Source organism: Hippopotamus amphibius, chromosome 2, assembly GCF_030028045.1.
Source record: "Hippopotamus amphibius kiboko isolate mHipAmp2 chromosome 2, mHipAmp2.hap2, whole genome shotgun sequence".
In the NCBI taxonomy this organism is placed as follows: domain Eukaryota; kingdom Metazoa; phylum Chordata; class Mammalia; order Artiodactyla; family Hippopotamidae; genus Hippopotamus; species Hippopotamus amphibius.
The window spans coordinates 143543766-143567605 of NC_080187.1; the positions used below are offsets into that span (position 1 = coordinate 143543766).

A 23840-nucleotide genomic window follows, 5' to 3' on the forward strand; every position below is an offset into this window, starting at 1 on the left:
TTTTCTCCTACCAGATACCATAAAGGGAAGCCTGTCAGAATGGAGATGGTACAGTTGTCAGAGTCCATAAGACAATAATACTTTAAACAAACAAATGAGATCTAAGTAAGTGTAAAATTTGGTGTCCTTTAAGAAATGGAACCTGAAAAATATATTCAAAAAATTTCAATCAAGCACAAGTAGTCCACTTTCCTGAACTGCAAACACTTTCTCAAGTATACATAAGAGATCTGGTTCTGGTTTTGATGTAACCCTCAGAACTGTGAGGTCTCAGGGCCAAGCTCCGTGGGAAAGGGTTGCTGCTAGCCTTAAAATAGTAGGCCCATGTCCAAATTACGTGTGCAAGTCTCACCTGGGAGCTTGTTAAAAATGTAGATTCTCTGGCCCCTCCTCCCAGAGACTGATTCAATATGTTGTGCCAAAGAAACTGTTTCTCCTCCTGTGCACTAAGGGAGGGGTTGTTTCTTGCTCTTGTTACAGGTCAGTCTCTGGGATCCGTGGCTCTGCCGAACAGATGCCCATTCCAACCTGCGGGCTGGAGGAGCAGCCCCAGCCAGGGCAGCCCAGGAAGCTGGACTTTCAACAAGCAATTCTGGTGATTCTGGATCACACCTTGAGCAATGCTGCCTGACGTCGTTCTAAAAGGCAAGTTTGTAGGAGCAAACATTTCGGTTCCTGGCAGACGAATAAACTTCATTGCACACCTAAGACCTCCAAAGAGAACAGGCTTTATTCTGCTAATTTCCTAGGGGGTTCACAGATTCTCCCTTATCATTTGATTACAAATTACATCATACTAGCAAATAACGCCTGCTATAGTGTAACTGCTTAGAATCCTTTACTATCATTGCAGCTCATATTTACTGAGCTCTTATACATACCAGGCACTGTGCTAAGCACTTCACACTGATAATCTTCATTCCTTCACTATGATATAGACAGGATTCCACGTGCCCTGGCCTGGTGCTGGCAGCAACAACCCTGAGTGACCTGGAAGAACTCAGCTGGTCACTCTTGAATCTTTAGGTCACTGCTCAGCAGGCCCCAGTGACTTGCCCTAAGGAGCCCAAAGCAAGCCATTCTCCTAAAGTAACTGTACTCACCAATTTTTGAAGTGCTGCAAATATTTTCTCCCAAATCTGTCACTTGTATTTTAACCTTGGTGGTTTCCATCATACACAAACTTTCAGTGTATTTTTGATGGTAAAATCTGTTTACCTTCTCCCTTATTGTATCTTTTAGGTTTCATGTTATATTTAGAAAAGACCTTCCCACACCAGAAATATAAAAATATCCTATATTTTCCTCAGTAATTCTGTAGTTTAACTTTGTTTTTTCCCTCTAGACCGAATATTTGTGGAAACTGTGAGGTAGAGAACGCTTAACTTTGATAGGCAGTTATCTTAAAGTACTCTTTATTAAATAATCCATCTTTTTCCCCACTTAAAATACTCCTTGTGTCCTGTACCAAATCCCCTCACACCTGGGTCTGATGCTGGGCTCTCCCTTTGGTTCTAGCAGTCTGATCCCACTCCAGGTCACCCTGACTGAGCTCACAGCCGGTTGAGAGTCCCCTGGGAAATCTTGTGGGGCAGGTGCCTCTTCCCACCTCAGCATCACTGCCCCAGACTGTCATTCAGAATTTTCTTAGTATTCTCACGCACTTACTCTTCCAACTGATCATCAGAACCTGTCAAATTCCAAAAAGTATCCAGTCTCACTGGAATACACTGAATTTATGAGTTCATTTGGAGAACCAGAATCTTTACAGAAATGTGATGTGCATCGTTTGTTCTATGACAGGTCTTCAGTGGATCCTCTCAGATTGTACAGGTTGGCTGTTCCGTAACCCCTCCTCATCTCTCTCATCTGCCACACTGCAGGGGTTAGTAGTGCCAGAACATGGCTAAATAATGTCCTTGGCTAATTTCTGACTTTACTGGGGATGCCGGTGGTATCTGACTCTACAGAATGCCACGGACTGTTGGTTTCAGATAGACATCTTTATCTAGATTAGGATGTTTCTTTCTAATCTTAACTTACTAAAAGTTTAATAAGGGATAGATTTTAAATTTTACCAAATATCATTTCAGCGTCTGAAGAGACTATCATAAATTTTTCTCTAATAATCAAAGCTGCAGTGAAGGCTGACAAGCAGCCACGGTGCCTCCTAATTTAATGTACATCTCCCTTCTCACTGCGCCAGGAAGAGAATACTTCTGTCGAAGGATGCACAAGGCGAAGCTTCATACCTGACTGTAGGGATGATGACGGAAGCCTTTTCGAGTCACCCACCACGAGGAGGCTTTGCTTTCTTTGCAGGGAAAGGAAATATGCCTGATCAAACACCCCCATGATGGGAAGCAGCTCTTGGGGACAGTGGTGTACAGAAAGCAGGAATCAAAGAGGAGTCAAGTAGGGTGGCCCCTGCTGCCATCCCACAAATCAACACACAGACCATGTGCCCAGTCTGAGATGGGGGTTTTGGTACCTGAATTGTCCTATGACCTCCAGCCACAAAAGTCTTAGAGTCCTTCCTGCCACACTGCAGCCCCTGGCCAGGGTGTGTGGGTCAGGGAGCACTCAGAGTGGAGCAGTCACAGAAAGCAGCAATTCCTTCTACTCCTCCGCCCACTGCTAACTCTCGGTCCCCAGCCCCTCCTCCCGGCATCGCTCTGCTGCTGCTTGTCACACCAGGACATGTGGTCCTTGCACAACCACAGGACTCCCCTAGAGCCAGCTCTAGCCTCCCGTGACCCTGACGCTGGGCTGTTACCCACTCAGCCTCCTTGCTTCTCCTCCATCCCATTCCGGGGGAAGGATGGGTGCTGGAGCCGTGCCCAACTAGGTGGGACACACGCAACCCGAAGCAGAGGCTGGCACCGCCCACTCTGACCAAGGGCCTTCTCTCCTGCCTCTCACTGGTGCCTGCCTTACCCACCCAGCGCTGGGCTTGTGGGTTGCCCCTGAACACAGAAGCAATGATAAAGAGAAAATGAGGGCAGAGCCCAGTCTGTCACAGTTCTGAGAGGTAGATCGGGACAGGAGACCTGGGGTGGCTTGTCCAACCCGATCTTACGTGAAGAGGCCGTCTCTGTGGATGAACTTTCTCTTTAGGCCACAAGAAGTCCTAGCCCAAGCGGAGGCGAAAGGTGGCAATCTCCATGGGCTCCAGATAGATGTCAGTGCTGTTGGAGGGTGAGGCCAGGGGGTACAGCAACGTCAAGGAGGTTGGCTGCAGGAAAACCACATCCAGGCCATGGAAAAGACTCCCCAGGGCCACCTGTGGGGAGGAGAGAAGGCACGGGCAGTGCTGGGGCTGACACACCGGAGGCTGCTGCTCTTCCTCCACGTAACCTGTGTGAACCTCACAGGAGCTATGGGCCTCTCTGTAGCAAGGTGCCTTCACACACAGGTGAGTCTCGCAACCCTGAAGTCTGTCCGTGGACCTTAGGGTAGGAACTGCTGCACTGAGCTGTGAGCTCTGTGAGGACAGGAAACATGTTTTGGGGGTTTGTTTCTTGGGGGTTTTTTTGGCTCCACTGTGGGGCTTGCGGGATCTTGGTCCCCTGACCAGAGACTGAACCCGGCCCACGGCAGTGAGAGCACGGAGCCCTGACCACAGCACTGCCAGGGAAGCCCCGGCAGGAACATGTCTTGATTCACTTCTGAATCACTGGCGCCAGCACACGAAGGCATTTATCTGCCGGCCTTTGCTGCCTTAAACAAGGAACAGAGTGTGATGGCTTTGGGTTTTTTATTCCTGGTGTTTCCATTTGTTTGACAGAGGTCCGTATGCATGGAACAGAAGTTCTCCACCTGGACGCCTCATCTGGAACTGGCTCCAGCCAGGCCTCAGAAGCTTTGAAAACACCTATCAATAGCTTCTCCCTTTCTCTCCACAGAGCCCCAGAGTAACCCTGCCCAGCTCAGCCCTCACTGCACGGCCTCACTGCCGCCTCACCACGCTCTCTGCCTGCCATCCCCGGTGCTTCGTTTCCCTGCCCACCTCTCCCTCCCCGCATGTGGGTCCTGCTCACCTTGCCTTGGCTTGTGGTACAGTTGAAACCCAGGTTCTTAGCCTCAAGGCCACAGTCAAAACCCTTGCGGTGTAAGAGGAGCGCGGTTTCTGCCGAGGGTAAGCTATCATCCTGGTGACAGACACACAGGGTGGGGGGGGGGCTCTCTGCAGGGCTCACAGCTGGTCACAGCCCGGCAGGCAGGGCTGGGACGGGAGGGTATCTGGGCAAGGAGAGGCAGGGTCCACCCCGGAAGGTCAGCACAGAGCAGGACACTCACCTCGGCCTGGAGCGTGCGCAGGTTGAGCAGGTGGAAGTCACAGGGCAGAGAGGCGGCCAGAGGACAAAACGAGCGCAGAGCAGGGCCTGGGGGCTGCCTCTTGGCCACAGGCAGGGCGAGCACAGGGGTGTTCAGATACATGGAGGTCAGGTGGCTGAGGAGGGATGGGTAGCTGGTAGAGGGGCCATCTTGGACCTGAAAGATCAGCCCGAGATGTGGGTGAGAAAGTGGAGCCAGGGGAGCGGGAGGATAAAAGCACATTCAGGTCCGTTCCTTTGGAGAGAGCTTCCCTGATGCGTCTGGATACAAGGGGTGCCTGACTCCAGGACCCTTCAAGGGCAGTCGCTTCCCACCTCACACCACGTAGGAAGGGCTACCTCAGTAGGCCGTGCTGCTTTAACTCTGTGGGCTTTCTGCTTCCACAGCACTGCTGTGAGCCACACACTGCCGTCAACATCTCCTGTCACATAGGGAGTCTCAGTGCAGGAAGCAGAACGGAAGACAGACAGATGGATGCTTCACCATGGAGGATGGGCCTCTGATGGAGAAAGTCTTTGGGGCAACCCTGCAATTTCAAGCTCAACCCCGAATCCACAGTATCAGCCTGATGCTCGGGGTGCAGCGGTCCCCACAGATGTGCTGAGGACTCCTCCTCAGACGGCTGAGCTGGACGTCACACTCACAGGCCTAAGGTGAACTCTCCTCCACGGTGGCTACTCTTCCACATTCTGGATTTTTGTTCTTAGCACCACCGTCCCTACTGTCCAGAATCTCGCGCTTCCCTCAGCCACGATCTCCATGCCCACCTCAGCAGTGTCCTCATAACCACCCCCGGCTTCTCCCTCCCATGGCTCAGTTCAAGCCACCAACATTTCTTGCTGTCACTCTTGCCTCCAGTCTCTCTGAAGATCCACCCAAAGTCCCTGCTGTGGGAGTGACATGCTTAGGGCAGAGTCCCAACAGTGTTCTCCCAGCTCAGACCCCTCACTGACCTCCAAGAGGAAGCCCAGACTCTTCACCAGGTATTCAAGGCCCACTATGGTCTGCCCCAACCTACCCCCATGGCAGCCCAGCAGTGGCCACTAGAACTTTCTGCAATCAGGGAATTATGCTCTATCTGCACTAGCACAATAGCTACTAACCACTTATGGCCAATGAGCCCCTTGAAATGTGGCTGGTTTGAATGAAGAACCAAATTTGTTATTGTATTTGGTTTTAATACGCTTAAATGGCCACACGTGGCTAGTGGCTATCACACTGGACAGGTGGCTCTGGTCTGAGTGGACGCATGGCTCTTCCTATTCACGTGCTTTCCTGCCTCCCACCCCGTGCCTTCGTTCAAGTGTGCAGGTCAGACCCCCATTCATCAAAGACACAGCTGGATGACACCTCCTCCAGGACGCTATCCTTGATCCCCTTGGCCCGCTATGTTCCCTCACTCCTCAGGACCACTGGACATATCCATTTTCTGCCTTATATTTTCACACACGTAGCTTGGCCCCCACTCCTACCCAGCAGTCAATTCCTATAGCGCAGTCAGTATCTTATGCATTTGCGGCCCTCTCAGTCCTCACAGCACAGCAGGTGCCCAGCAGCCATTTGACGAGTGAGTGACTGAGCCCCAGCCAGGGAGATCAAGCAGCGGGTTCTGCCGTCTGTAGGCTCCAACTGCAGCTACGAATCACTAACGCTAGTTCACCACCCATCGCTGGCCCTTACCTCTTGGTTCCCGCTCCTGCTGCTGTGAAAGATCAAGCCCCTAAACATGGCTGCCAGTTTGGAGAAAAAGCCAGGCTGGTGGGGGCAAAGAAAGCCATGAGATGAGCGGGGCAGGAGCAGAGGGTTAGAGAACACAGGGGCGGGGGTGGGAAGGTGGGAGATGAGCACGAGGGCACAGGCGACACAGTGCTGTGGAGAGGGAGGTGCCAGGCTGCATGAGATGGAGCAGCAAAGCATCAGACTCACTTCCCCGCCAACCCAGAATCAGGCACTACTTTCGCTACCCTGCCCGCCTCTGGTACGTGCCCAAGCCCTAGGCTAGAACCCCAGGGCCACCCATGGGGCCCAGTCTGACCTACTCCTGGGGGGAGGCCCAGAACTTACCTCCCTGCCCAGGGTCCGTCGTTCCAACAGGAGGCGGAAATGGTTGCAGGTTCTCTTGTTGTCCTTGAGCCCTTGGCCCAGGCCCCGGTTGTCGTCCTGCATTAGTCGCCGGTCCAAGATCACCTCCAGCTGGCCTGGGGAAGTTAGCTGTGAGCCCCCGGCCTGCCTCCCTCATCCCCAAGCAGACAATGACCTCCGGAAGAAGCCCACCAAAGGCCCGAGGGAAGAGCCCAGGGCGCTGGCCGGAAGCTGAGTCACTCAGGGGACAAGGCTGCCGTGGAACCTAGAGCTGGAAGGGACTGAGTGAAAGACTGTGACCTGGCAGTTCACGGCCCACGCTCCGTGGCTCAGGAGTGCAGGCCGGCCTGCGTGTCCAGGCAGGGAACTGTTGCTAGGCTGGCTACATGAGACAAAGCGCACAGCAAACACAAAACCCCTCATCAACAGCCGTCAGCAGCTGCTGCAGAGGCCCTGACCTGTGGTAGGTTTTCTCAGCTTAGGCGGATTCTGCTGTGATTAGAACACAGGCCTCTGGCCTTGGTTCTACGCGGGGACAGACTCCAGCTCTGCCCACTGCGAGGGAGCGAGAGGACAGCTAGATGCCACATCAGGCAGAGACTCAGATTAGTGTCATTTGGGGCTGCCCTGGGGGACGAGAGATGGCAGATGAGCACCTCTGCTTTCTTTTTTTTGGCCACGCTGCACAGCATATGGGATGGGTTCAGTCCCTGGTTAGTTCCCCGACCAGGGACTAAACCCACGCCCCCTGCACTGGAAGTGTGGAGTTAACCACTGGACCACCAGGGAAGTCCCTAACCTTTGCTTTCTTTTATTTATTTATTTATTTTTTGGCATACGGCTTAGCTGCTCCGCGGCATGTGGGATCTTCCTGGAGCTGGGATCGAACCCGTGACCTCTGCATTGGCAGGCGGATTCTTAACCACTGCGCCACCTAGGAAGCCCTTTTGCTTTCTTTTAAAAATATGCCTGGGGAAGGGACTCACTCAAAGCTGACATACGTTAGAATGCGAATTTTTCCCAGCACCTGTTTTTTCAAGAATCTCTTGAGAGGAGCCCATATAGATGGCTCTATCTGCCCTCCCATCTCCCTAGCCCAGATTCTGACTTTTGTAGTTCCTCAGTCTTTACCCTGAGCAACCACAGAAAGCCACCCCAATTCCTAAAACGGAACCCTTGCATGTAAAACAATCACCTATTAGCACAATGTTTTCCAGAAGGGCAGAAGACCAAGGGGGAGACAATGGGCTGGGTTAGGGGTTTTACAGCTGGGGTGATTCTGGGCGAAGGGGCAGCAAAGCCCCATGCCCTGCAGCAGGGAGTCAGGTCCCCATGGCACTTACCACCAGCCCCACAGAGCCTGGACTGGGCACTCTTGGCTCAGCCCTGCACAAAGGCTCTGCCCCAAAGACAGATGACCTGAAGGCCTCAGAGGCCACCAAATGCAAACTGTTCACTTTACCCTGAGGATATGGGAGCCACCTGGGTTGGCAAAGTGTGACCAGCTCCAGGTCAGTCTGCTCATGTCCTTTTTTCTTTTTTCTTTTTTACTTTTTTTGGTTCTTAAGGATGTCATTCTCTCTTTTTATGACCTTTATTAGGAAGGCAGGACGTATTTTTCTCCTTTGCTAAATGCTTCACCGTAACACTGACTGCACTTTTCTAACTGTCTCCACTCCCATCCCTGCCAGGAAAAAGTGGCTGCACACCTCAGCTGAGAAGCACCCTTCCCTACCCTGATGCTTCTGGAGGGGATCCAGCAGGCCACCCACCCCCAGTCACCTCCACAGCTGCCTCCACCAGGGGAGAGGCTGCCTTCTTTTCAGCTCCCGCTGGTGTGTGACTGACAGAGCTGTTGCTGGTTCGCACCAACAGGAAAGAGAGAGAGGCCCACAGAGGGGACAGGCCTCAGGGGCAGGGATGGGCTTCTTGATTTTGCCCTCTACACCCCCACCCCCCCACAGCACCTGTTCCCCATTCACCATCGTGAAGGCTGGAGACGCCCAGGGCCTGGGCAGTGTGCACTGTGAGGCGGTTCTGTGCATCCTGGAGGTAGGCCATGACTGGCATGGGGTAGAAGTTGGCCTGCAGGGGCAGCTTCTTCAGATACCGCCGGGGCTGCACCTGCAGGGGCAGAGCCAGCAGATCAAGAGCACTCAGGCACCAACTGGGCCCTGATCACTCTCACCTCTGGTTCCTCCTCCTCTACCAGAGCAGATCACCCGCCAGGGCCTGTGATGCAGGCAGTAAACACAGTCCAAGTCCTGCTCTGTGGGGTCTCCTGGGCCCCAGGAGGCATCACCTGAAAGCCATTGAGGTCCGTGAAGAAGGTGCCCTGGCTCTCGATGTCTGTGTGGATGCGCAGGGCCAGCTCCTTGTTGATATAGTCCCGGATGTCCACCAGGGATGACATGTCCAGAGACAGCCCCTCCACCCCTGGGCACAGGACAAAGGGAGAGCCACAGCGTGAGAGGCTGGGCTGGGAGAGGCCGTGCCCAAGCCCGGGCAATTCCCAGCACTTCTGACCAAGCTCTACTCCAAGAGTTAAGTATCATCCCTGCCTCAAACCATACGTTTGTTGGGAACAGATGCGTGAACAGATAACAGGCAGAAGAGCAGGTCACAGCCCGCGGAGCCTGCACCTCCTTCCCCACCTTTCTCGTCTGCAGGGCTCACCTGGCAGGTTATAAAGCCGGATCACCTGGTGAACGTGCTCGTAGTAGGCCACCACCTCTGAGAAGAAAGGACCTTCCATGACGCGCAGCACGGGAGGGTCCTTGGGGATGTAGGGCTGGGGAAAGAGTAGGTGGCAGCTGAACCACAGCACACAGAGCAAAGCAGCAGGGTGCCGGCCTGCGGTCAGGCAGGAGGACGTGCTCCCAGGATGCTCTGGGCTGAGATCCCTGCTCGAGCGGGCCCGGGCTCCCAGGCGGCATCCCTCAGCCCCCCACACCGCACAGCGGCAGCACGGACGAGGCGCCCTGGCGGCATCCCTCAGCCCCCCACACCGCACAGCGGCAGCACGGACGAGGCGCCCTGGCGGCATCCCTCAGCCCCCCACACCGCACAGCGGCAGCACGGACGAGGCGCCCTGGCGGCATCCCTCAGCCCCCCACACCGCACAGCGGCAGCACGGACGAGGCGCCCTGGCGGCATCCCTCAGCCCCCCACACCGCACAGCGGCAGCACGGACGAGGCGCCCTGGCGGCATCCCTCAGCCCCCCACACCGCACAGCGGCAGCACGGACGAGGCGCCCTGGCGGCATCCCTCAGCCCCCCACACCGCACAGCGGCAGCACGGACGAGGCGCCCTGGCGGCATCCCTCAGCCCCCCACACCGCACAGCGGCAGCACGGACGAGGCGCCCTGGCGGCATCCCTCAGCCCCCCACACCGCACAGCGGCAGCACGGACGAGGCGCCCTGGCAGGCAGGGGCGCCCTGAAGGAAGGCCTGTGCCCTTCTTCCTGCCCTCCGCTCGTGAGGCCTCCCGAGGCCTGCTGGGGTTTGCGCGGTGTCCTTAGGGTACCTTGGCCTCGCCGTCGGGCAGGAAGAGGTAGGCTCCACTCTTGTCTTTGGACGAGCGGGTGCCGTAGATGAGGAACTCCATGTCCACCCGCTGCTCCTGCTCCTCGTCCACCCTTCGGACGCTCTGCCAAGAAACACAGCCCTGACCCCTGGCCCCACAGCAGCACGTCAGGCCTGCCCCCTGGGAGGGCGTGGACGAACTTCCCCAAGGAGCCCGGCCCTGCTTCCCTGTGCCGTCAGCTTGGGGCCAGGACGGCGCACTGCCACGTCCACCGTCAGTCAGGTGGCAGCACGCTCACGGCCGGAGGCAGCTCGCACGAACCCCCGACACGCGCGCCCTCCTCCGGCTCCCGGCCCCTGGCCCTTTACCTTGAGGAGCCCGGTAAGGCCTGAGAACCAGACCTGCATATAGCGATTGCTGAGGGCGAAGTCGCTGGTGCCAGAGTCGATGACGCGCAGAGGGAACGCCTCGTGCCTGCTGACGGACAGCTGCCGCCCGTGCAGGTAGACGCGCACGGAGGAGGGCAGGATACGGGGCCCATCCAGGCCCAGCTGCAGCTGCAGCACGCTGAGGCCCAGCGCCGGCACGCGGATGGGCACGGACACCTGCGGGGGGTGGGGGAGCGCGGGCCACGGCACGGGTGTCAGTCTCGGACGCAGGCCTGGGGTTCTGGCCCTGAGAGCCTGAGCAAGTCCCGGCACCCACTGGGGCCTCTGGCCCCTCCACCCAAAGCGCAGGTGATTGTTACGTGCCCCTCATCAGACTTTCCCTGAGTCTCAAACAACATTTGGAAAACTGTGAGATGGGAACCACACATTAAGCTTTTAATAACAGTTGTTGAATGAACGAAGCAACAGAACTGCCATTTTTACTACCGTCATACTACACCGCACTTCACCTTCCTTTCAAGGACAGGCTCAAAGCCCAGGAGTGACTGTCCTCCAGGCAACCCCCTCCCCAAGACCCTAGTCCCCAACCCGGGGAGTAAGAGGGCCGCAAGCAGGAGGGTGGGAAGCTGGTGTCCACGGGCAGCGTGAGGCCCCAGAGAGGCCAAGGATCAGCACAGAGCACCAAGGCCGGGCCCCACCCGCCGAGCCCCCCTCACCTGGTAGACGTCAGGGACCATCTCAGTGGCAGAGCTCCAGCGCGGGCTGACCTGCACGGCCAGGGGCTGACCCTCCTCTGAAAGGACCCGCACCCGGGGCGAGCTGACCAGCAGGGACACCACACTGAGCCGCTCCTGTTCCAGCGGGTTGAACAGCACCACATACCTGTGAGCAGAAGGCAGGCTCACCCGGGAGGCCACCGCTCTGGGGCAGTGGAAGCAGGAACAGTGGCCAGGCTAAGAGCCCCTCAGTGGTTCAGCAGGGGTGGGTGTGGGAGGGTGCCCAGAGCCAGGCAGGGGCTTTGCCCCCGCGCCTGGCCTGGCCCTGCTCACCTGGGTGAAGAATCCAGCTGGATCACTGTGCACTCTGGTAGGGCATCGTGATTTAAGCGGGTGTCATCCTGGAATTAAGTGGGTGGGAAGGGAAGAGCCATCGTGGGGTTTGGCCTGACTCAGAGTGTTGCCTCCTGCCACCCCCACCTGTCCCGGACATGGACCAGCAGCTGTGCCAGGCACAGATCTTTCACCCCAGGACAGGGAAGGAAAAGAGCAATGCCCTCGCACCACCATTCTCGGCACAGGACAGCACACCAGAGGGTCCCCACGAGCAGATGCGGGAGCAGGGCTCACCATCTGTAGGAAGGGCGCCTCGGGATCAAAGTGGTAGGTTTTCTTGTCCCCCAGCACCAGATAGTGAGCTGCATTAATGATGACTTGCTTCAGGTTGACAAGGGAGCGCAGAAGCCTGGGAGGGCAGCAGGAGAGGGACCGTGGGAGAGGTGACCACCAAAAGACTGTCCACCTGCCAGCAGGGTGAGCCCTGGCAGGCCTGCCCACTGACCGCCCAGTGCAGCCTCCTTTTTGGGATGGTGGGCAGAGGCGTGGAGCTGATGCGGAAGAGCAGAGGGCTCCCACCTGACCCCATAGTCCACCACAACTGCCTCCTTGGCAGTGCCAGCGATGGCGTCATGGTGCTGGAAGAGCCCTAGCGTGCGCCGAGCTTCTGTCAGAAGGGCGAGGTTGGAGAGCGGGTACTGGCTGGCCAGTCCAGAGCGGCGGGTGTGAGCCACAGCCAGGCTGTACAGAATCTCTGCCCCGCTGCCCAGAGAGAGAAGTCAGCCTCCTGCCACACAGCTCCCGAGGGCCCATCCTCCCTCTGCAAGCCCTACTCTTCCTTCCAGCCCTTCTCCACCTGTCTTGGTCTCCATGCACTTCTAGTCCCTTCTGAGCCAATCTAGCCCCTCCTTAAACTCTAAAGGCTTACTCTACTCCCTCCAGCCTGGAAGGGGGGCAGGTCTCACCGCAGGTGAGCTTCCAAGACACGGTCCAAGCTCTTGTAGAAAGGCCGAGAAGTGTAATAGCCTGTCCAGTAATGGTCCTCCCGGTCCGCGTAGGAGAAGAAATCCCCGCTCAGCACAGGAAACCCTGGAGGCCGGGCCCCTGGCTCCACCCCTGTCCTCTTGTACAGAGTGTCAAAATAGTCGGAGAGGGTGCCAAACTGGGCCTGTGGGGACCCCCAAAACCCACTTCCATCAGTTCCAGAGTTTTCCAGGAATTGTGGCCCCCAGTACTGCAGTGCGGGCTAGGGCCAGGGATTCTGTCTACGCAGAGGGTAATCACTGTACATCCTACCCTTCTGGACCTCAGAGAAAAGCTGGGGGGCCTGGGCAAGAATTGTGACATAAAAGGGAAACCTTGCCCAAGAGCAGGGAATGAACCCCTGCTTTGGAGTGGTATCAGGAAACACGAAACCTCACAGCAAGGGCTGGGCTGCGGCACTGCTGAGGCCCCCCTCCCCAGCTGACTGTCCCTTCACACCTGCACATGGAGGGCAGGCTTGCTGTTGAGGAAGTCAAAGAGCCGCTGGTAATTGAAGAACTGGGCATCCCACTCTTGGGGCTTGTCATATCGGAAGTCATCACCCAGCGGCACCAGGAGGACATTGCTTCGGAAGAGCCGGGACTTCTTCCTGTACTGGTCCAGGAGCAGGCCTGCCCTGTGGGTGGGAAAGGGAATGGACCCCACGTGGAGCCTCACATTACAGGATCCTGAGCAGAGCCTGCTAGAGGAGCCCTCTGACACATCCCCACGATGGAGTCACTCGGCTTGCAGGTGGATACCTCATGGCCTGGGAGACCCAGTCCCAGGGAGCCCAGTGTCCTCCGGACAACTAGAGAGTTCTTCCTGATGCATGGCTTCCATTCCCTGGCCCCAGTTCTGCCCTTGGACACCACACAGGACACATCAGTCCTCCTTCCCCCTGACAGTCCCTCAGACATATCTAAGATGTGCAAGCAGTCCCCTATGCTTTCTCATTAGGCTCTGCAACCCCAGCTCCTATCTATTTGGTCCCTACACAGCAGTTTAGAATCCACTCACCAGCAGTTCTCTGAGTAGCCCATCTGCCAGGATCCCAAAGTGCAGGGCCCAGCACTGAATACAGGAGTCCGGGGAAGGCAGGCCACACCCCTCCATCTGGCCAGAGTTGCCATGGGAGCAGCGTGTGTTTACACAGGTGTGTCTGGCAGCCCCCACTGTCACCCCACCATGTTGACATCAGTGATCATGTCTTCTGTGCATGCAACCCAGCAAGTTCTTTTCTCATCCTGAACTTTCCTATTCTGTTTGCTGAAGCCAAGGGTAGTATCTTACATTTATAGCTAATAAATCTCACCTGGTTAAATTCAAGCCAAGTCCCAACCATTAAGATCTTCGGGGATCCTGACTCTGACACTCCAGCTCTGCTTTGCCACCAGTTAGTGACTCGGCACAGCCCTGGGGTGAAGAGCCTGGACTTGGGGGCCGGACTACACCAACGCTAGCCCTGCAAGCACTGGCTGCGCGACCCTGGGCAACTGACTGAAACTCTCTGGGCCTCAGTTCCTATGAAATGAGGATAACATCAGTACCTACCATCACAGAGTTATGAGAATTAAAATGAACTGAGTGAATTAATATTTGTTAAACACTCAGAACAGTGCCTGGCACATAGTAGGAACTATATATAAACATTTACTATTTTCTTTTTCATCCAAGTCACTAATATACTCAATAGAAAAACAGAGCCCTGTGTCATTAAAGCCTCTTTCTCTTTAGACCAGTCTGGTAATTGGCATGTTATGCGTGTCACAGTTCAATCTGCCACTAATGTACTTAGCCATGCTGGTCCAGTTTGTTCTGTTCCACTTTGCTCTGAAGAAAGGACTCCTCAAACACCACCTTCCCCTAATTTATCAGCCTCGTAGCCTTTAAAGGAGAAAATGAGGTTATCTCCCATGACTTGCTTTCTGTAAACCTGGACTGGCATCTGTAGATCACAGCTGCTTCTTTAAGAAAAAGCATGCCTTAAAAGCCCTAGATTCTTGCTTGGAATCAGCATTTAGATTTCTGGATTCTGGAAACAAAAGAACACTTTCTTTCCCTTTTGGTCACGTGTTTCACCTCTTGGTCATCATGGAAATCAGAGTATTGCAACATGAAAACCAGTTCAGCTTGTTATATTCTTAAGGCCAGTTCAGTTCTGGCTAAATTACTGTTTAGCTCTCTCTTAATCCACCTCTTCCTGGGGGAGCTGATTTCAGCACCATCCTTAGGAGTCCCTAAGGACGCTCGCAAAGAGAACAGGTCTGTCTTCTGTTGGGAGGGATGGAATGTACATCTGAATGGGACTCTGCACTGAGGATCCCGGCCAACTTCAAGCCAAGGCAGGAAGCCTGAGCATAATGCAGGCACACCAGGCTGAAGGTCGTAAAGCACTGCACCTAATCTGAGAATTATCAGCCTCTGAGTCAGTCCACTGGCTCCGACAGTTTGTTAGGACACTGAAAAACATGCTCATTTGGGAAAATAAAACCATTCTGGAAAAGGTGGCTCTTAGAGCCACTCACTCTTAGTTTTCCAGAAAAACGCAGTAAAGAAACTGTCACTGCAAGGGCTGTGGGCCTGAACTCACCACCCAAGCCCACCCCCATTTTATGGATGTGGAACCCGAAGCCCCCCATGCAGCAGAGCCCAGGTCAGAGGCCAGGTCTCCTGACTCCTCTGCAGAGTGAAAACTGCACCACCACACCTAGTCCAGGGCTGGGAGCAAGTACCTCTCGGCCACATTTGCCTCTGTAATAGCCCGGGGCGGCGCTTTCCAAGGGCAGTTGATGCGCCCACCAGGCAAGCGCTTGAAATCAAACTGGCAGCAGATCTTGGGATCCGGGCCACACGTATGGGGGACATCGTAGCTGTAGAAAGGCATCATGTGGCAGAAGATGTCTGTGCTGGAGTCCGAGTCTACAGAAGACACACCAAGCAGTCAGCCCCAGGAGCTAGGCGCAGGGATGCCGGGGATGGGGGGATCTGCTCCAGCTAAAGGCATGAACCAGACTCAAGGCTGCTGAGGACATGCAGGCCAAGGGTCAGGACACAGGAAGGGCTCTGGAACCCACAACTCCTCCAGGGGACAGCATGCTCAGACCCTCAAGACAGACAACAGGCTCCGCAGTGGCCAGAGATCAACGTGATCCCCACCTAACCTGAAGGAGAGAGCTTCTGACGGTCTGCACCAGTGCTTGGTGGGCTCTGAAGGACAGGTGGGTCTTATTTCTGATGCCCCTTCCCTTCCCCCAGTGAGTACCACTGCTGTGACCCTCTCCACCCTGCCTGGCCTTACCCCAGGTCTGCCTCCACATGAACTCCAGGCTGTGGGTGGCGGCAAAGTGCTTCTTGATAGCATAATGTACCCTCTGAATCAGCATGCTCGTCAGGTTGGCACGGCGCAGCAGGTAAGCCATGGTGGGGCTGTATCCAAAGGGGTCCACTGCCCAGCCTGAGCGTGGGGTTGCACCTGGGCAGGAGCACGGAAGCCAGAGGCCTGAATGCCTCAGGGCCTGGCCTCCCGGTACTAGGGCCCCAGATACGCTCTTGCCATCACACTACACCCACTGATGTGGATGAACCTAGAAAGGAACCACCCCCTGCCAATCCTTGTGCCTTACAGCCCCCTGCCATCCTCTGGGCCCAGCTATGGGGGAGGACTCACACTCCTGAGCCCAGACTCACCGAGGTTTTTCTCCAGCCACTGGTGTCCCTCGATGAGCTGGTCAATCAATGCAAAGTAGTGGGAGTTGGCCTCATCTGGCATTACCCAGCCTCCTGTTGTGATCTCCAGCTGCCCATTTCCCACCAGCCTGGAGTGAAGGACCCAAGACTCAGCACAGGGTAGAGACCTTTTTGCTCAGTCCTGCCAACCAGATGTTGGGACCTGTGTGTACTAACCTCACTGAGCCAGTTCACCTGAACCCAGGACCAAGAGAACAGACATGCGCCCTCCTCTCCCTCCAGCCAACCTCCATGCTGTCCTGGCTCTGCTTATCCTGGACCTCTGTTTTTTCTTCCCTGTGCTCACACTACTTTGATGTCTCCTAACACTAGTAACCCTCAAATCAGTTCTTGCCTTCTCATTCCCAGCCCCTCTACCATCACTCCTCATCTCTGCCGTGGTTCCCCTTGCCTCTCTCTGGCACCTTGGCACCTGCATCTCCAGGAGAGGACTTCACACCCATCCCAGGGCCCAGAGGACAGTCCTCCTGTCTCCCTGACTAGCACTGGCCTTCGGACTGCTGCTCTCTTTTGGGCATTGATGTTGTCCCACCACTTGGCGAAGAAGGAGACTTCGGCCCAGATAAAGCGCCGCCGGGGGTCCTCCTGCAGCTTGGACACCATGTTGTTGAGGATGTGCTGGGTCTGCTCTGTGTAGTACTTGTCAAAGGTCTTGAGCCAGCCTGGGGAGCCAACATAGGGTCTCCTGAGGATGCCACCATCCTCCTCAACTGTCTCTCCCTTAACTTTGCTATCAGAAAGCCCACCCCAGCCAAAGAAATCCTGAGAAAGAAAAACAGCTGGAGGAATCAGGTTCCCTGACTTCAGACTATACTACAAAGCTATCGTAATCAAAACAGTATGGGGCTTCCCTGGTAGCACAGTGATTAAGAATCCACCTGCCAATGCAGGGGACATGGGTTCGAGCCCTGGTCGGGGAAGATCCCACATGCCATGGAGCAACTAAGCCCATGCACCACAACTGCTGAGCCTGTGCTCTGGAGCCCGTGAGCCACAACTATTGAGCCCATGTGCCACAACTACTGAAGCAGACACGCTTAAAGCCCGTGCTCTACAACAAGAGAAGCTACCACAATAAAAGCCTGCACACCGCAATGAAGAACAGCCCCCACTCTCAACTACAGAAAGCCCATGCGCAGCAACAAAGACACAACACTGCTAATGAATAAAAATTAATTAATTAATTTAAAAAAACACCACTATGGTACTGGCACAAAGCCAGAAATAAAGACCAACAGACTAGAAAGTCCAAAGGTAAACCCTCACCTGGGGTCAAATAATCTATGACAAAGAAGGCAAGAATATACCATGGAGGGACTTCTCTAGTGGTCCAGTGGTAAAGAATCCACATTCCAATGCAGGGGACGCAGGTTCGATCCCTGGTCAGGGAACTAAGATCACATGTGCCGCAGGGCAACTAAGCCCGTGCACAACTATTGAGCTCACGTGACTCAAGGAGAGAGCCTGCGTGCTGCAAACTACAGAGCCCATGCGCCCTGGAGCCTGTGCGCCACAACTAGAGAGAGAAAAGCCCACATGCCACAACAAGAGAGAAGCCCACGTGCCACAACAAAAGATCCCGCATGCCTCAACGAAGATCCTGTGTGCCACAACTAAGACCTGATGCAGCCAAAAAAAATAAATAAGAAAATAAAATAAATATTTTAAAAAAATAAAGAATATACAATGGAGAAGAGAGAGTCTCTTCAACAAGTGGTGCTGGGAAAACTGGACAGCTACATGTAAAAGAATGAAATTACAATATTCTCTGGGACTTTCCTGGTGCTGCAGTGGTTAAGAATCTGCCTGCCAATGCAGGGGACACAGGTTTGATCCCTGGCTCCAGGAAGATCCCACATGCCTCAGAGCAACTAAACCCGTGTGCCACAACTACTGAGCCTGTGTGCCACAGCTACTGAAGCTCGCGTGCCTCGAGTCCATGCTCCACAACAAGAGAAGCCACCGCAATGAGAAGCCCACGCACTGCAATGAAGAGTGGCCCCACTTGCTGAAACTAGAGAAAGCCCCTGTGCAGCAACGAAGACCCAATGCAGCCAATAAATAAATGAATAAAAATTTTAAAACTAGCAAAGATGAGTTATTAAAAAAAAAAAACCACATTCTCTAACACCATACACAAAAATAAACTCAAAATGGATTAAAGACCTAAATGTAAGGTTGGATACTATAAAACATAGAACACTCTCTGACATAAACCACCTCAATATCTTTTTTGATCCACCTCCTAGAATAACCGAAATTAAAATAAACAAATGGAACTTAATTAAACTTAAAAGCTTTTGCATAGCAAAGGAAATAATAAACAAAACAAAAAGACAACCCACAGAATAGGAGAAAATATTTGCAAACAAAGTGACCAACAAGAGATTAATCTCCAAAATATACAAACAGCTCATGCAGCTCAATATAAAAACAAAAAACTCCATCAAAAAATGGGCGGGAGATCTAAATAGACATTTCTCCAGAGAAGACATACAGATGGTAAGCACATGCAAGATGCTCAACACCATTGATTAGTAGAGAAACACAAATCAAAACGACAATGAGGGGACTTTCCAGGTGGCACAATGGTTAAGAATCTGCCTGCCAATACAGGGGACATGGGTTCCATCCCTGGTCTGGGAAGACTCCACATGCCGGCACCAACGCCCTTGAGCCACAACTACTGAAGCCCACGCGCCTAGAGCCCGTGCTCTGCAACAAGAGACACCACCGCAATAGGAAGCCTGCACATCGCAACCGAGAGTAGGCCCTGCTCTCCGCTACTAGAGAAAGCCCATGCACAGCAACAAAGACCGAATAAAGCCAAAAATAAAAATAAAAATTTTAAAAAAATAAAAAAAACTGCAATGAGGTATCACCTCACACCACTAAGAATGGTGTGATCAAAAAATCAACAAACAATAAATGCTGGAGAGGGTGTGGAGAAAAGGGAACCCTCCTACACTGTCGGTGGGAATGTAAACTGGTACAACCATTATGGAGAACAGTATGGAGGTCCCTTAAAAAACTAAATATAGAACTACCATATGGGGACTTCCCTGGTGGTCCAGTGGGTAAGACTCTGTGCTCCCAATGCAGGGGACCTGGGTTCAATCTCTGGTCCAGGAACTAGATCCCACATGCATGCCACAACTAAGTTTGCATGCCACAAATAAGAAGTCTGCATGCTGCAACTACAGAGCTGGCATGCTGCAACTAAGACCCAGTGCAGCCAAAATAAACAAATAAATAAATACTAAGGGAAAAAAAAAAAGAACTACCATATAATTCAGCAATCCCACTCCTGGGCATATATCTGGGGAAAACCATAATTCGAAAAGATACGTGCACGCCAATGTTCACTGCAGCACTATTTACAACAGCCAAGACAAGGAAGCAACCTAAATGTCCATCGACAGAGGAGTGGATAAAGAAGATGTGGTACATATATACAATGGAATATTAATCAGCCATAAAAAAGAATGAAATGAATGCCATTTGCAGCAACTTGGATGGACCTAGAGATTGTCATACTGAGTGAAGTAAGTCAGACAGAGAAAGGCAAATATATGATAACGCTTATATGTGGAATCTACAGAAACAGTACCAAGTTATATAAAACCAAAAGAGAGTCACAGATATAGAAAACAAATTTATGGTTACTGCTGGGAGATGAGGGAAGGATAAATTGGGAGATTGGGATTGACATATATGCACTACTATACATAAATAGATAACTAATAAGGACCTACTGTATAGCACAGGGAACTCTACTCAATACTCTGAAATGACCTACACGGGAAAAGAATCTAAACAAGGATGTATATGTGTACATGTATAACTGAGTCACTTTGCTGTTCTCCTGAAACTAACACAACATTGTAAATCAACTATACTCCAATAAAAATTTAAAGAAAGAAAGAAAGCAAGCAAGCAAGCAAGCCCACTCCACACCCCAGCTCCCAGGGTCTGCTGGGCCCTCACCTGGGTCATTGTGAGAGTGGGGGACCACAAACACCTGCAGGTCTTCAGCGTCCCAGTCGTGGAGGCTATAGGAGATGTCAAAGCCTTGCTTCCACACGCCACCATCCACGTTGTCAAATGGTAACTCCTCTGATACAGTCAGCATCTGCCAGGCAGGAGAGCAGCTCAGTGCCCCAGTCATGGCCACTCTGGGTCCCTGCCAGCTCTGACTCTCACCTGCAGCTCTGGCTTCTGGCCCCGGCCCCCCAAAGCAAACTGGCAGTCTTGAGGGGAGATGGAGAAGAAGCTGGGCCGGGGCTCTGGTGGCACCACCCAGGAGCCATTGGCCATATAGTAGGGCAGCAGGGCAGGTGGGCCCTCCACGTTGGCCGTCAGCTCCAGCACAGAGTCCTTGATGTGGCTGATGATCTCATGGTTCTCCTCCAACAGCTGCTCCAGCTGTTCGATGCGGTTCTGCAGCACAGAAATTTGACTCTGCCAAAAAAACCAGGAAACAATCACCCCCAGCTGCTTATGTCACAAGAAAGATCTCTGCATGGGGCCCGCCACCTGAAGCCTATGATCCTTCCCTATCGAAGGCAGGACCACGAGCCTAAAGGGCCGGATGGCTCTGGTCAGATAAGGAAAGAGGTGCAAATCACTACTGAGGACAGCAATCCACCTGGGTTGGGGGTACCCTCACTCTCTAGCTCGTGGATGACATGAGCCTCCCACGGCGTCGCTTATCTGGAGCATCATGCTGACAAGGGCTGCACCAGGGCTTAGTGAGAAGAAATGCTGCAATCCATTAGCAATGTCTGCCCAGAATTCAGAAGGGCAGAGCAGCAGTACATATTCCCATTTTTTCTCCCTCCTTTCTTTTTGCCATCACTGCTTTCCACTTTGAGTTTCTAGAAAATCTGCCTGTTGGGAAGGAATGTTCCTGCCCTGGGCTGACATGACTCTCCAGCTGGGGCAATAACCTGATCCCAGGTGATCTGTGTATGAAGAGATTAGCAACCAGGCATGACTCACCCGGGGGAAGTTCCCACCGTTCTGGTGTCGGGTGGGATCGTGCTGCACTCGGTCCAGCATGAGGTAGAGTGAGAAGACAGCCACACAGAAGATAGCAGCCCCGCACACTGTCACCTGCTTTTTCAGCTTCATACTGGCCTCCACACACACCTGGTCGGAGGGACACCAGATATATCTCCAGCAGGCAAAAATCCCTTTGGTGGTCTTTCCACCAAATGTCCAATGTGTTCCTGAGGGCTGCTCCCGAGGAACACCAATTTGCCTGACTCCAAGGCAAAGACAGCTTCTAAGCACTGAATCCCAGCACTGGATGTGGATCCTGACCCAACCTGAATCGCATTCTCCTGGCTGAAACACAAAGCAAGAGTCAGAGGCACATCTGAGACCCGTCCTGCCTGCTCGTGGTAGCAGCTCTGCCCCTACGGTGGAGATGATGCTCTCTCCCAGGTGGATGCTATTAAAAAACACTACCGGGTAACAAAACTTCCCAGCTGTGACTCCTGAGTTCACCATACAACTTCCTGATTATAACCAGAGGCCCACAGAGCTTGCCTACAAGAAAGATACAGCCAGTTAAAGAAGGTGGGTGTCTAGGCTCGTTGGCCACGTGCCTCTAATTTCAGAGGAATAAACTGGTCTCTATTTTGATTTAAAGGATACAGCCAAAGCCCCAAGAGACTAACAAGAAAGCCTTTCTCCCTGCCCGCTTGGATCAGACTGGTACTCACCAGAAACAGTGCCTGGCACAGCTCCTCTCTTATTCAGAAATAAAGAATAAATTAAAAAAGAAGCCACAGCCTATATTTCTAACATAGTCCTCTCCCTGTTATGATTCCTGCAGTGGGTAACTTTCAGCCTCTGCTTAAAGAGCACTTAGGGGACCCCCCCGGAAAGCCAGCAGTGATTGATGCCAAAGAACCCCTGGGTGGGGAGAAGCTAGGCACAGCGGCTCGGTCGTGGGGCAACTTCCGAGCATCAGTGCCCCCACCCCGCCCCCGCCCGCGGTCCGCACCCGCCTGCTTGGCGGAGGGAGACAGCCAGCTGCCGGTCGGCCGCGGCCCTCGGAAGTCCTCCTCCGGCCCTGGCTGAGGAGCTCTGTCGCCTCCGCAGCGTGTGTGTCCTACTTAGCGTGATCTCATTCCGCTCGGGAGACTCCGGGCAATATTTTTAGCCCTGGGAGGCTGGGTCCAGGCCCAAGTAGGTAGAGCTGGAGAGAGAGAAAGAGAGAGAGAGAGGGATCACAGAGGGGGGCCAGCACCTGCCTCCGGGTCTTCGGCTGCTCGACCGCCCGCCGGCGCAGCCCCCTCCCGGCCCTCGACCCTCCCCGGCTCTGCCGGGCCCGGGACCACACCTGCCCGGTGCGGGAGCTCCGGCCGCCTCCGACCCCGAAGCGCCGCACGCGCTCCTGCCGCCCAAGCCGGGCCTCGGCCGAGGCAGCCGGCGCCCGCGCCCGCGCCCGCGCCCGCCCGGCGCGTTACCGTTACCGTTTGCGGCCGGCCTCCGCGCCGCGCCGGGCCCCTCACATCCCCGAGGGCGGCGGCCCGCGCGGTTGCAGCCACGCAGGCGAAGGCGGGCGTCCGCCCAGCCGGCGCTCCCAGAGGGGCCAGGCCGCCGGCGCCTGTTCCCCCCTCTCGCAGCCGCCGGGCCGAGCGGCGTGCGGGGCGGGGACAGCCTCGCACCGCCCCGGCCCCGGCCCCGCCGCCGCCTGCGGTGCGCCCCGCCGAGCCTGGAGAGTCCGGCCACGCGCGGCCGTCGCTCGGCGCCCGCAAGCCGGCCGGGCGCTTCCGGTGCGGTCTGCGCGGCGGCCCCGGGCGCCGGCGGAGGGACCGCAGTGCGCAGCCGCAGGCCGGACCCCGGCCTTTCTGCGCTGCCGGGCCGCCAGGAGGGGCGCGCACCTTGAGGTTTTTCTGAATCTTCCTGGAGTAAGCACCTTAACCACCGGTAGTAGAAGCGTTCCTCCTCCGTTTCACCAGCCGAGCGGTGGAGTACGTTTTCCGGCCCCTTCCCTGTTCTCGCGTAGGTATCCTTAATTTGGTGCAGTTACGTTCCTCGGGCAAATGGATGCTGCCTCCTGTGGGTACCGTGCGTTAATCACGATCCCTTTCCATGCTTAATTTAACCCCGGTGAATAAGACCTATAATTTTCTTGCTTGTTCTTTTACTGGACATTGGGTTGCTTATAATTTTGCAGCATAATAAACCACACTAGTGAACATCTCCATGAATTCCACATTTGTCTTCTTTTTAAATTATTAGCTTAGGACAAGTTTGCAGCAGTGAGGTTACCTGGGCAAAAGATAAGGACTGATAAGACTGATGATACTTGGCATTCTATTGCTCCCCAAAAGGTTTGTGCTAGTTTCCACCATCAATGACAAACTGTTGAAAATTGCTTAAGCAACTTTTTGGTCAATTAACCAGTTTTACAAACCCATCTCATTGTTTTAACTCCCATTTCTTTTATCACCATCAGAAACATTTTTCTAGGTTTATTTGCCAACTAGCATGCCTATTATTAAAGTGTTAGACCTAGGCTGGGTTCATCATCCTTTGTGTCTCTGTTTCGTCCTGTGTTCTGGGAAGTTTATCTTCTGACCTGTCTACTGAATTTCTCTTTTTGGCAATCATAATCTTACTTTCAAAGAGCTCTTATTGATTCTCTGGTGGTTCTTTTCTTT

General features: G+C 54.0%; 1 protein-coding gene across 12 annotated transcripts; it reads right to left on the reverse strand.

The window, feature by feature from the left end:
- Positions 1–712: 712 nt before the first annotated feature.
- MAN2A2 (mannosidase alpha class 2A member 2) lies at positions 713–23169 on the reverse strand. Of its 12 annotated transcripts, none has more exons than XM_057719924.1 (25): positions 23058–23169; positions 22175–22369; positions 21163–21510; positions 20365–20622; positions 20149–20293; positions 16652–16823; positions 16102–16229; positions 15713–15886; positions 15147–15333; positions 12871–13048; positions 12354–12556; positions 11968–12150; positions 11683–11797; positions 11386–11453; positions 11053–11218; positions 10316–10552; positions 9948–10070; positions 9097–9211; positions 8723–8856; positions 8388–8544; positions 6403–6536; positions 6019–6093; positions 4300–4494; positions 4041–4151; positions 713–3283 (listed from the first exon to the last, which is right to left on the reverse strand). In XM_057719924.1, exons 3-25 carry the CDS (start codon positions 21292–21294, stop codon positions 3131–3133), a joined length of 3543 nt encoding a protein of 1180 aa, XP_057575907.1. In that variant the 5' UTR covers positions 21295–21510; positions 22175–22369; positions 23058–23169; the 3' UTR covers positions 713–3130. The 12 variants fall into 12 exon arrangements, with proteins under 12 accessions (XP_057575907.1, XP_057575909.1, XP_057575913.1 ...); XM_057719926.1 differs by having other exon boundaries at positions 23093–23109; XM_057719930.1 differs by lacking the exon at positions 23058–23169 and adding an exon at positions 22647–22983 and having other exon boundaries at positions 20365–20601.
- Positions 23170–23840: the final 671 nt, after the last annotated feature.